The sequence below is a fragment of the Tamandua tetradactyla genome, chromosome 5 (assembly GCF_023851605.1).
Source record: "Tamandua tetradactyla isolate mTamTet1 chromosome 5, mTamTet1.pri, whole genome shotgun sequence".
In the NCBI taxonomy this organism is placed as follows: domain Eukaryota; kingdom Metazoa; phylum Chordata; class Mammalia; order Pilosa; family Myrmecophagidae; genus Tamandua; species Tamandua tetradactyla.
The window spans coordinates 154,406,603-154,420,917 of record NC_135331.1 but is presented as its reverse complement, the minus strand read 5'-3'; the positions used below and the strand labels follow the sequence as shown (position 1 = coordinate 154,420,917).

Sequence of the window (14,315 nt, the reverse complement as noted above, 5' to 3'; positions counted from 1 at the left end):
ATAGGTAAAAAGAAAGTCAAAGTTTCAATGACTGCTCAAGCAGCCTCGATAATAATAACCGTCCACAAAACAAATCTGTTCATAAGCTACATTTTGCCTCAATAAAATAATGAGCTACTTTATTCAATGGGGTTGGAAAAAAACACCCATATTCATCATCTGAAATTCTCATTTCTATTAAAATTATAGGTATAGGTACATATACATATGAATAGACATGCCCTTTATAACATGCATCGTGATGATAATTAACATTATAACGAAATTTCTGTCAATGCATATCACTGATTATTACCTGCTGTATAAAAAGTGAATTGGACAATGATACTTAAAGCTTACGTTGGAATATTTAAGGTAGAAATGTCAAATAAAAGTAATTTCAATTTCACAAGTCAAACACACACCTCTGCAGCCTGGTAACCTTTCTGTTATTCCCATTTGCTACCTGCAGAAATGGATTAAGAGCAGCTTTCCCACACCACCCAACAATATTGAGAGGAAAGAAAGAAAAATAAGTTACATAGTTAAACTTTTACTGTCAGATTAAAGGTGCTGAAATAATGATGACATTTTTCACATTTTGTATTTGAACTGCTGCTTAGGTGAGCATGGCTGGCGCCCTTCACATCGCATCTCTGGGCAGCAGTGGATTCCTGTTTCCCAGGGTTCAGATTAAATTAAGGTGATATACGCGAAAGAACTCTGTAAACTCTAATACGCTGTTCAAGCGCAATATATAACAGAAATCAACGATAAAGAGCATATTTAGAGTTCAATAAAACGATAAGGAAGGAGAGAAGGTATTTGGGCAAGAAAATGAATGAATTTTCTACTCATTAACATCATGTCTCATGCACAAGGATAGTTGAACTAAACTAAGTGAATTTATTATTTTTAAAAAGTTATTTTTATTCTTGTTATAATGCTATTATTATAAATAGCATATCTGTCTTTATAGACAATGTCAGGGGAGGATATGAGAGGATCCTAAAATAGGAAATTAGTACTTCACTTTTTAAAATAAGAGAGCCTCACAGCCATGTTAACTCCTGAAATGTCCCATCTCTTCCTACCTAACCATAGTTCATGAAGGAAAATGGTCTTAGGCGTCAGAGAAGCCTGCCGCTCACCAGCTGCATCTCCTCGGGAAAGCTGGGTACATTTCAAGCCTCTGATTTTTCATCAGTAAAACTGTGCAATGTTGTAGGGTGAGCGTGAAACAGCCGGGAACCCTCAGCAGAAGCCTGGCATAGTAGGGGGTTTCTTCTCCCTCACCCTCACAAGCCTTTCCAGACACCCCGGAAAAATCAGAGAAAAAATGTGGGGATCATTCACTCTTTCTCCAGCATTGACTATCTGGGACGCTTCCGTGACAATTCATTATTTATGACTTTGTGATATATTAGCTACTGTAACTGAAATCTTAAATGACTATTCAACTTTTCACGCAGCTGAAATAGTTACTTCCATAACCAGAAAGCCCCAGCATCATTTCCCCGGCACCTGGCAGTGTATCTGTGCATGACCCAGGGAGGGCGGGGAGGGTGGAAGGAAACCCCCACTTCTGTGACAGGCCGTAAGAGCTGACGTCACTCTCCTGCCTCTCAGTTTACATCCTGGGGAAATTCTATCACCACATGGGACACCCCTCCAAGCGGGCTGGGATGGCATTTTCCCTGTTGTTGGGCTCTGGTTGCTGGGGTATAGCTGGCTTATAGCTGCAGGGGGAAGGAACAGTGGTGGCCATATTAGCAAGATATGTATTGTTAGCTCACATACCTGGATGAGATAGTGAGAACATAAATTGAGAAGCTCCAACAACTGCAGGTGACTGCCAGCTGCTAACACATCCTGGATCACGCCTGGCTCCAACAAAATCTGTTTTGTTTTGCAACAACAAAAAAGATCAGTTATGTTAAAAATTTTAATAGTGTGCTGCTTAATATGTAAATATACTCTACCATATTTAAATCTTTGCTTAACATACCATATTTGAATTTCTTTCTGCTCAGATTAATGAGAGGAAGAACTCTCTAACTGCTGAGTTCTCTTCTCACTGCACTGGCCCATTCTCAGTTTCCCCCATGTAAACTCTGAACTTAACCGTTCATTTTTTGGTGGGAGAATATGAACAATCTTAAAGAATAATATAACAGTCCTAAAATTCAGTATATTTTTAGAATTTATAAGTGATATCTTATAAATTACAAAAGATTGACTTTTAGTTTTTCCAAGTGTATTTCAGAATTCTGCTCTTTACTAGTTCACAGAAACTGTTAACAGGTATTTTAGGGAAAGGGGACTTAGGTTTCTCCTTGCAAGGTGAGACCAGAGACAGATTTTACTCCTTTCAGCTTCTAAGTTGTTACTGCACAGGGCTAGAGGAAAACACATAACCACGCTTAGAAAGTTCCCCAGCCATCTATCCCATTTCCTCAGTCCAGGGGTTCCCAAAGCCTGCTCTCTGGACCAGCAGTATCGGCATTACCTGGGAATTTGTAAAATCTGCCTATTTGGGAGCCTCGCCTCAGAACCAGTAAATCAGAAACTTTCAGTTGAAGTCCAGCCATGGGTGATTCAACAAGCCCTCCAGGTGATTTGCTGTTAAGGGGAAGAATCACTTTTGTCTGTTTACTTTTCCATTCACTTTCCTCTCCCTGCAAACCTCCAACCCTCAACTCCTCTCTCACCTCATTATCTCCACAGGCTCCTACCACCAATCTAGCAACCCACCCACCTACAGCTACATCAGCACATCTTGCTTTTCCACTTGAGCACTGGATCCTAGCCTCTTCTGCCTGCATTGTCCGTTCTTGCTCTTACATCTTCAATTTCTCCACTTTCCACTGAAGACTTCCCATCAGTGTACAAATATGCTGTTATACCCTCCCTCGACCCCCACAAATCCAGCCAGCTCCTAGCATGCCCCCCTTCATGGCAAAACTCAGAAAAGGTTGTCCCTATGTACTGTTTCCATTTGCTCTGCTCTGTTTCGGCTTGAACTCATCCCTGTTGTGTTTCATCCCCATCGCTCCACTGAAATGCGCTCATCAAGGTCACCAGCGACCGCCATGTTTCCTAATCCACTGGCCAGTTCTCAGTATTTAATTTTACTTGAGGTAGGAGCAGTTGGCAAAGCTGATTGCACTCATTCTTAGGGTGATTTTTCCTTGCCCCTGGGACAATGGTTTTCTATGCATGTCACTAGCCACTCCCCTCTCTTCACTAACCTCTAAACTTTGGAGGTGCCCAGAGCTTAATCCTCAAACCTCGCCTCTCTCCACACTCCTCCAAGGATGAACTCACATAATCCTTTGACTTTAAACCCATCTATATGCTGATGGCATTCAAGCTGGCTTCCCTAGCCTCACTTCTTGAACTTATATCCAAATGCCTACTCGGAATCTTTGCTTAGATGTCTAATGGGCATCTCACACTGAACGTGTCCCAAAATGGAAACCTTATCTTCTCTACCAACCAACGAAATTGCTTCTATCCCAATCTTACCATCTCAGCGAACAGCAACTCTACTCTACCTGCTACTGTGGCTAAAGTCTCAGAGTCACTCCTGACTTCTCTGACTTTGCTCACTCCTTCCATCTGACCCATCGGCCCCTTCTGCTCCCTTGATCTTCCAAACAGTTGCAGAATTTAATCACTGCTTACTACTTTCCTCACTATTACGCTAGTGACACCCACCTTTTCCTTTGCCCCTTGTACTGTTCTCAACAATAGCAGCCAGACTGGTCCTTTATGAAACGTTAATAAAATCACATCACACTGAAAATAAAAGTCAAAGTCTCAACTGTAACCTAAACGGGTCCACATAACCTGAACCCACCTCCCCTCTCTGACCGACACAAAGGGCTTTCTCGCCGTGACCTCACTGGCCAAGCGCCCGCCTTCTCTGTCTGGATCACTTGCCCTCCAGCTGTCACTTGGCTCATGTCCTCGTGTCTCTCAGACCTCTGCCCAAATACCATCTGCCCTCAGAGGCCTTCCGTGAGCAAACCACGTAAGCCGGTACCTCACTCCCCGTCAGCCCTCATTTCCCTGTCTCCTTACTTGACTCTTCTTCATAGCACTTAGTGCCTCTTGACATATCACATATTGGTGTATTTGATTATTTTCTGTTTCTCACCACACACTGGTATACAAGCTTGATGAGTATACAAGCTTGACGAGAACAGGGACTGGGTCTGTTCTGTATCCCCAGGACTTAGAACAACGCCTACTCAGTATTGATGAACCTAATAAGAAATTATTGATGAATTAATTTCTCTCTAAATGGATTTTTTTAATTCAAGATTTTATTGATTAAATATCTGGGGAGAGAGGGGAAAGGACTATATATTTCTGAACTAGCAAAGTAAGGAAGTGCAAAAGTTAAGCAAATGTGGCAGGAATACCAATGCTCACTCTTATTCTAAATATTCTTTACAGTTCCTTTCCCATCTAGTCAGTGGAGAAATCTGAATTTCTCCAGCTCCTCAAGGAGGGGTGCTGTGACTGACATTCAGGAAATCAGCGCAGCTCCCATCACAGGAGCAAGGACGTCGTCTATTCTTGCAGAAGAGGCATGGCCTCGGGCAGAGAATGGGGAATAGACGATTAGAAAGGTGAGCCTTAGCCTTTAAATCCTGTCAGTTGCGCTTATTTCACACAACTGGCATTCATGATAACCTCTAAGGCTCAGTAAAGCCAAATGCAAAGACAGAGAGATATCATAGGGAGACAAGATGACTATTCCACAGCAGGTGTAACACCTCCAGCAGGCTTGCTTTGAGAAATGCTTGACCGAGAAACCTATCGGGATTGTTTTTTGTCTGTTGTTTTGTAGTGTGTGTTCTTCCTCTCTCATTATACCATATGTTATTCCAAAGGATACTTGAGCACAGAAAGTCACTAAGTGCTTTTATTTTTTTGTATGCATATGGCAGGGTCACATTTCATTACTTTTCCAGGTGAGGATCCCATTATTGCAGCACCATTTGTTAAATTTTTGTTTGATTGGTTTTGTTTTGCTTGTTTGTTTGTTTTTTTGGGGAAGTTCATGGACTGGGAACTGAACCCATGCAGTTCCCAAAAAGCATGGCAGGCGAGAATTCTACCACTGAACTACCCCTGCACCACCAAGTGCTTTTACAGGGAGTTAGAAAGAAACCTTGCCAGGACAGCTGGTTCTCACCCCTAGAAACAAGCCCAGTGCTTGCAGCCCTCGCTTGCAGTTGAGCCCTTTAAATTCAGCTCTGTGATTTTCGGTGGGTGGTTGTTCGAACACATTTTCCAGAGGACTGGTGCTTGGGCAGGAATACAAACAGAGGTCTCATCTCATGATTTACAGTGGGGTAAATGTATCTAACCAACTGGAGAACTGACCAAAGTACAGCTTTCTGGAGAAGGAAGGAAGCTCAAGCACCTCTCTCTATGCAGGACACGGAAGGCGGGTACATGTGAGCGCTGCAGAGCATTTGTTGGAAAAAGGATGGGTGTGAGGGAGGGCACTCAAGAACCGCGAGAGGAACGGTGTCCCCTGTGGGCCAGGCTCAGAGAGGGGAGCAGGGAGGGAGTGCTCGTGGCTGATGCATCCACTCACCCATCAAAAAGGAGGCACTTCGATCAGATGGAAGCATAAACAGCAGACAACAACAAAAGAGATCATGAAAATGAATGACGTAATAAGTTAAGTAGTCTAGCATCCAGTGGGGAGGTGAAAATCCTTAAAGAAGTCAAGCGAGGCCAGGCACTGCCTCATTCCTCAATGACCTTTACCCGTTTAGACGGAGGCAGAGCCAGGGTTTCTCTAGATTTAAGAAAAATATTTTGATGCAACCAAAATCAAACTTGAGGTGAGGCATGGGTCCCCCCTGTCCCCTGGGCCATCTGTAGGGAGTATATTCTGCCCTACACCCCACTCACACCTAGCCTTTAGGTGTCTGAACACAGGGGCTGCACTTGAAGGAGGAGCTGACAGTAAGGCTGGGGAGGGGACAACCATACCACCTGGGTCAAGCCCAGGAATCTCTGCAGCAGCTTGTGGCAGGGCAAGATCATGCGAACCAAGGAGAAGAAATCCTCAGCTGACCAAAGGCTGAGACTTTGCACCCATCTTTGCTCAGTTCAAAGCTAAAAACCAGCCAGTGACTGTGCTCAGGGTGAAGCTTACAACTTTAGTAGAAGGTAGAGTTCTCTGAAGATGCTTGTTTGAAAGTGTTATGCACTCCAGAAAAGCCATGTCCTTCAATCCTGATTTGATACTATAGGGTGGAAAGCCTTCTTAGGCCACAAAGATGCAGTGACCTTTTGATGAGATTATTTCCACAAAGATGTGGCACGCCCGATTGTGGCTGTGGTCTTCTGGTTAGGTGGAGATGTGACTGCACCCATTCTAGGTGAGTCTTGATTAACTAGTTTATTTAGAGTCCTTGAAAAGAGGAAATGTTTTGGAGAAAGCTCTGAGTCAATGCAGATGTTGGAGAACAGTTGCTTCAGGGCTGACAGAGACACGGATGTTGGGGAATGCTTGGAGAACCGAGAGAGAGAGCAGATGCCTAGACATGGGCAGAGCCCAGTAGACACAGCCATGTGCCTTACTTGAGATGCTAAGCAAGTCAGAACCCAGAGTTGTGTCCCGGAGGAGCTAATTGAAGGCCCACAGATGCTTAGAGAGGAAATCACTGGCATCAGAAGCTGGAAGCAACGGAACCGGGAACAAGGAGCAGCCACATGCCTTCCTGGGCAACAGAGGTTTTCTAAATGGCATCAGCCTTTCTTGAGTGAAGGTAATTCCTTGTTGGTGCCTTAATTTGGACATTTTCTATAACCTTAGAACTATAAACTTGTAACATAATAAATCCCCTTTATAAAGCCATTTCATTTCTGGTGTATCGCACTCCGGCAGCATTAGCAAACTAATACAATGCCTGATAAATTTTGTTACATCAGAATTCAGTCATCAAGTGGCCCAGTTGTCCTGTTGGTGGGAAGAGCCTCTTGTGTATTCCATGCAACTGTATCCTCTGGCCACCAACGGAGCAGTAGAAAATTGAATTTACATGATCTTTAATGAAGGCCCTCCAGACCTTCAACAACTCGGCTACAACTCGGGTTCCTGCAATATATTCAGGAAGAACATGGGGCCTGAAACTCAGGAAGGAAGACTGTGCAGAGCCTGAGGCTAAGAGCCTGCATCCAGGATGACAAGCCGGCCAGCTCAGTCAGGGCATGGAGAGCACATGGCCCCAGGCCCCCTGCCTTCCTCAGCTCATCCTCACACACTGCCATGCTGCCCCTCTCAAAATTCCATCGTGGTTTTTTTTTTTTATTGTTATTTTCTTTATCTTCCCTCCTATGTTTACCTTACTTCTTAGATTACCTGCTGGTAGGGACTGTCTTAAATAGCCACAGTACATCTCAGTGGCTTCAGAATTTTTTTTTTTTTTAAATCTTCAGTTCTTCAAGGCTCTTTTCCTTATTTCTTGTTTTGGAGACTTTTAAATTAGTTACTTCTAGGACTGTGGGTAGAGTAGGCTGAAGGAGTTGAGCATGTTAAAGGCAAACAACTAAGGCCTTTGCTAAACACACACACGAGCACAGGCTTGCATGCACAAGCACTCATGTAGCTGTAAGTTAAAGGTGCTAATATTTATACGAATATTTTAAAATTCATTTTCCCCCTTCTTTGGAGTTTTTTTTTTTGTATTATACAGTAAAATGGCAATTTTTCACAATTTAGAATTTATAAATCACAGCATAAATAACTTTAAAATGATCAGCTCTTCAAAACACATAAAACCATTCTACATAAAGTTATTTGGGGGAGGCGTCTTACTGACAGAACATGAGGTATAAGAAGTAGCTATGAGAAATTGGTTTTAGCTTCGTTTTTGTTTCAAAACCATTGCACTAAAGGTTTGTATCCACAAGGTGGCGCCATTTTTAAAGCAAAAGGATTTTCTAAATTATTCAGGTACCTCTACAACTGCCACCTTAAGTTTATTTTTTAAAAAGAAAAGCAGAATTCAAGTAAGGATAATTACATAAATTATACTTTCTAAATTTCTTTATTATCTTGGGAAATGTTCATAAATATATCTGTTGAATTGCTTTATCTGAGCATTACTGACTAGAACTCAGCAGTTTTCAATAAATCAGCTCAGACTGATTTAAGAATGCAGCTCAGACTTTATTAACCCTGTATTCAGAAACCCTTATGTGTTCCTCCAACCTACTTCTTTTAGCTGTTGTTGTTTCATGGTCCGGGAATTGAACCCGGGCCTCCCGCCTGGAAGGCGAGCATTCTACCACTGAACCACCTGTGCACCCCAACGCCAGTCTACTTATTAAAACTTCCTGCCAACTCTGAAACCTCACGGCCCCTCTGCGGAGGCCAGTAGCCCGCTGCCCTCCACAGTCAGGCCGCAGGTCCTTTTTCCCCACCTTGGAGGTCCTCCTCCTCCTCTTCACTTCCTCGGTCTCCATTTATCAAAAGACTGACCATTCTTCAAGGTCCCACTCAAAGTCCACTTCTTATAAAAAGCTTTGCAAGATCTCCCCCCACCGAGAATTAACCTCTCGAGCCGCCAAACTGCCACAGATGTCTGCTGAATTAAAACTAAGGGCTTTGAAATCATACTGGTATAGTTCAAATCCTGGCTCCTGTACCTGCTGGGAGAATGAATTTGGGAGAATTACTTGATTTTGTTTGCTTCAGTTTTTTTTTTTCACCTGTGCAATGAAAACAGAACAAACACCTACACCTCATAATACTTTTAAGGACTGAATGAGAAAATAAATGCGTAGCATTATTATTGTGTATGCCTGCATGTAACAAAATGCTTATGCAAGGTGGAGGTTTACTTTTCTCATAAAACTCGGATTAAGAACCTTGGGGTGCCAAGTAACCAGGTGCCTTATACTTTCCTGCGTGGCTAATCTTAGCTTGTGGTTTCACAGTTCACAAAATAGCTGCCATACCTCCAGGCACTGCAACCTCATTCCAAACAGAAAGAAAAGAGAGGGTAAATTTAAGAGTCTGTGCCAGCTGAATTTGCTGTTGGTTATCAGATAACAATAGGTTTCCTGCAAACACTGCCACAGACTTCCATTTACATCTCATTGGCACAGAGCACACCTTTCTCTTCCCTACTACCCGCAGCTGCCTAAGAGCCTGGGAAATTTACTTCTTATGGCTAGATGCACAGCTGTCCCAAATCAAATTAGAGTGCTCCATAACCAACACGGGGGAAATGGATATTGGGCTGGCTATCAAAGTGTAGACATGGCACTTAGCACCGTATTCATTTATAATACATCCTCAATAACATTAGTTGCATGAAATTAGAAAACAGATGATAGCTAAGCATTTACACCCTGATGAACTACATGCATTTTATCCCATGGTGTACTATATTTACAAAAGAAATTCAGAAGCTTAAAAGATACAGTTCCCCCCCAAAAAATATTAGAAGTTGTCAAAAGTTTCCTTGGGAAGCCTGGTCCCGGGCTAATCCTCATCAGAGGTCATCTAATTGAAGGATTTCAAATAAAAGGACACAACAGACATTAAAACTGACAGCTTGAATGACTGGTCTAAATTAAGGTAGCACTTTTGGGTTGGGGTTGTATATAGCTAACTTGTGACTTAATCAATGATCCCTTAAGTTACGAATGACTTTTCAGGTGGCTTTCCTCCAAACACAGCAAGCTCGACTGGATCGCTAAAAGATCCCAACAGCACATGTTAAGAAATAGAATTTTTACTTTCAATTTATGGAAAAGCAATCAACGTTTCCAACCATTAGACTAGGAAAAAGAGAGGAAATCTGACTGGATTTTCAGGAAATTTTTAAAGGTAACTTAAATTCTAGTAAATAAGGAAGGTGTGGGAGTGATATTGAGATTCTACGACTTTCCTTTACACGTCTATACTTCCTTACTTGGTTAATCTGAAATCTTTAAGATTACTGGCAGTATGCAGAGGTATAGACTCCTCCAAGATGCAGTGGAGAAACTTAGATTAGGTAAGGACACGTATTACTTACCAGGAAAACTGCATGGTGTCCTGCAGCATCTTCATTTGTTACATTTAATGCAATTTAGAAAAGGGTTTTCCAGTCTACAGATGTTGCCACCGAAACTTTTCCTATTATAAAACCCGTGGAACTAAAATGGATATTTAGTCAACTGGATTCTTTCCTATTGTATGCACAAACCCCCTTTTCTTTTGTCCCCTTCTGCATTAGCAATACTCTGATACTGCAAAGCTCTGAGATTAATAGTTCTCCCAGCTAGTCATTTCCAACATTTCTTCATTATGTTTAAATTAATAAAATCTATTATTTAACAAAATGTAAAGATAAATTATACATATTTACATTACTTTTTAAAAAGAGGCCTAATTATTTGGAAAAAGAACAAGTTTTTGATAGCTCTAACTCTAAGAGAAAGGAGCAGTTCCAACCATTAAAATATAACAAAACATGAAAATCATTACAGGGTAAAGAAAAGCCAAATTATTAACATTTACTTTTATAAGCAGTACTCTTTCAAGTGTGCTGGAGATGGGTAGTCTCATCCCATAGACTTTCACTAGTGAAGCTGGGCCTCTCCATAATGAAGCTAGTTTTTTAATACTGCCAGCATTAGCAAAGAGGATACATTACTTGAAAATGTTGATGTCCAAAGACAGGAGGTCTCTAAGAAAAATGCCAACGTTCATTTATAGGTGGCTACTGCATGGTGCCCAAGTAGAGAGAAGAAAGGAGCCACATGGAATTATAACCCTGTGATGTCATTAGTGATAAAGAAGCAGTGGGTACAGGGTGCTGCAGGAACACTTATCTGGGGATTCCCCATTTGACTCAAAGAAGCTACAAAATATTTCTTCAGATGAAAAAGCATACCATTCACATCCATTTCCATGTTCGTTTGGAGAATGAATTCTTGACATTTGCTTTATAAGAACAGGAGGTAAAAGGACAGCTCTAGATTCCTGCTCAAACTCTTCCCAAAAGTTGAGGAAAAAAGAAACACTACCTAATTCATTTTATGAAGCTAACATCACCCCAATATCAAAATTGGATAAAGATACCAGAAGAAAGGAAAACTACAGGCCAATGACCCTAATGAATACGAATGCAAAAATTCTCAACAAAATATTTGCAAACGGAATCCAACAACACATTAAAAGATTTATACTTCACAACCAAGTGGTGTTTATTCCAGGCATAAAAGTATGGTTCAACACAAGAAAATCAATCAGTATAATACAACATATTAACAAGATGAACAGGAAAAATCACATGATTATCTCAACTGATGCTGAAAAAGCATTCGACAAAATTCAGCATCCTTTTCTGATAAGAATTCAAAAGGTAGGAATTGAAGGAAACTTCCTTAATATGATAAAGGACATATATGAAAACTCCACAGCCGGTATCGTACTCAATGGTGAGACTGAAAGCCTTTCTCCTGAGATTGGGAACAAGTCAAGGATGTCCATTGTCACCACTATTATTCACTAATGTGCTAGAAGTTCTAGCTACAGTAATTAGGCAAGAAAACTAAATAAAAGGCATCCAAATTGGAAAGGAAGAAGTAAAACTTCCATTATTTGCAGATGACACTATCTTATACTCAGAAAATACTGAGAAATCTTTGACACAGCTTCTTGAGCTAATAAACAAATTTAGCAAAGTGGTGGGATACAAAATTAAAACATTAAAAATAAGCAATATTTCTATATACAAGTAATGACCTGAGTTGACAGTTAAGGAAAAAATACCATTCACAATAGCAACTAAAAGAATCAAGTATCTAGGAATAAACTTAACCAAGGAAGTAAGTTACCTGTACATAGACCACTACAAAACATTTCTAAAAGAAATCAAAGACAATCTGAATAGGTGTGGGAAAAGATATTCTTTTTCATGGACAGGAAGGCTAAATTTCCTTAAGATGTCAATTCTACCCAGATTTGTCTATAAATTCAACACAATACCAATCCAAGTTCTAACAACCTACCTGGAAAAGCTAATTATCAAATTTATTTGGAAGGGAAAGGGGCCCTGAATAGTTAAAAAGAAAATCCTAAAAAAGAAGAATGAAATCGGAGGACTTACACTTCCTGATTTTAAAGCTCATTATAAAGCCACAGTGGTCAAAACAACATGGTATTGTCACAAAAATAGACATATTGATCAATGGAATCAAATCGAGAGATCAGAAATAGACCCTCAGATCTATGATCAACAAGTTCCCCAATTCCACTGAACTGAGACAGAATAGGCTTTTCAATAAATGGGGCTTAGAGAACTGTATATCCATAGCCAAAGGAATGAAAGAGAACCCTAACCTTATATACTATACAAAAATGAACTCAAAGTGGATAAAAGACCTAAATATAAGAGCCAGTACCGTAAAACTGCTAGAAGAAAAATATGAGGAAACATCTTCAAGACCTTACACTCAAAACAAAAGCAATGAAAGAAAAAAATCTATTTGATTTTCAGGAGTTCCCAAATCTATGGTCAACTAATTTTTGACAAGGCCCCAAATTCTCTGAACTGGGACAAAAAAGTCTTTTCAATAACTGGGCATGGAAGAATTGGACATCAGCCAAGAGAATGAAAGAGGACCCCTATCTTACACTCTACACCAAAATTAACTCCAAGTGGATCAAACACCTAAATATAAGAACTAGCACCATAAAGTTTCTAGAAGAAAACGTAGTGAAACATCTTCAAGACCTAGTAATAGGAGGTAGCTTCCTAAACTTTACACTCAAAGCACAAACAACAAAAGAAAAAAATAGATAAATGGGAACTCCTCAAAATCAAATGCTTTTATGCCTAAAAGAACTTTGTCAAAAAGGTGAAGAGGCAGTTAACTCAATGGGAGAAAATATTTGGAAACCACATATCTGATAAGGACTTGATATCTAGTATATATAAAGAAATTCTACAATTCAAAAAACAAAAGAACAAACAATCCAATTATAAAATGGGCAAAAGATATGAATAGATATTTTTCTAAAGAAGTAATACAAATTGTTAAAAAGCATATGAAAGATGTGGGAAATCTTTCAAAACCACAATAAGATGTCATCTTATACCTATAAGAATGGCTGCTACTAAACAAACGGAAAACTATAAATATTGGTGAGGATATGAAAATATTGAGACACTAATGCACTGCTGGTGGGAATGTATAATGGTACAGCCATGTGGAAGACAGTTTGGCAGTTGCTCAGAAAACTTAATATTGAGTTTCCCTATGACTTGGCAATACCACTACTCAGTATATACCCAGAAGAGCTGAAAGCAGTGTCACAAACAGACATTTGCATCCCGATGTTCATAGCAGCATTTTCACAATTGCCAAAAGATGGAACCCAAATGTTCATCAACAGACAAGTAGATAAACAAAATGCGGTATATACATATGACAGAATATTTTGCAGCAGTAAAAAGAAAGGAGGTCCTGAAACATATAGTAACATGGACAAATCTTGAGGACATAATGCTGAGTGAAATAAGCCAGACACAAAAGGATAGATACTATATGATTTCACTGATATGAGCCCCCTCGAAAATGTAAACTCAGAGTCTTAAGATGTAGAAAACAAGAGACCCAGAGATAGACAGGAGCTAGAGAAGGGGCAATGGTTATCTAATATGTACAGACTAGTTAACAAGACTGAACTTAAAAGTATGAATGAATAGAAGTGATGGTAATTCATTAGGAGGTTTATGAGTAATAGCACCATACTGAAGATGAATATGGTTAAAAGGGGTTATTTAGAGCCATGTACTTTACCAATTAGCACCACAAATGTAAATAAGTTCTTACATGAACTGCTTCAAAAGTATGATACTTGTACAAAGAGTCAATAGAAGGGTATATGGGAAGAACTGCTTACTGCATGCTGTAGTCTATATTTATCAATACATCATTAGCACCACAGCAATACAAGGGGTAAATAATTGGGAGGTGGGGGGAGGGGACAAGAGTTAAGGGAAGTTTGGGATTTTCTCTTTGGTATGGGTATATCTGCTATTTTTCCCTTTGGAGCAATGAAATTTGTCTAAAATTGAAAGTGATGATAATTGTACAACTAAATGAGGACACTGTGAAGCACTGATTGTTTATTTTGGTTAGAATATATGCTATACGAATATATCTTAACAAAATCTGCAGATTCAAAATAAATAAACAAACAGAAAGATTCAAGCGCTAGAGAAAATGTGGAATGAGAGGTACACCTATTCAGTGTTGAGAGGATTCCAGAATGGGGCAGCCCTTCTGGAGGATAA

General features: G+C 40.2%; 1 protein-coding gene across 7 annotated transcripts in view; it reads right to left on the bottom strand.

The window, feature by feature from the left end:
• KLHL32 (kelch like family member 32) overlaps window positions 1–14,315 on the bottom strand; it is a 277,053-nt gene that overhangs the window by 103,982 nt on the left and 158,756 nt on the right. For all 7 annotated transcript variants that reach the window (XR_013176298.1, XM_077162441.1, XM_077162445.1 and 4 more), the window contains one exon: window positions 1,780–1,878. Coding sequence is in view for 5 of the 7 variants with exons in the window: in XM_077162441.1 (XP_077018556.1) it covers window positions 1,780–1,878 (99 nt within the window). In the remaining 2 variants the exon portion in view is untranslated. The remainder of the gene's footprint in view (window positions 1–1,779; window positions 1,879–14,315) is intronic.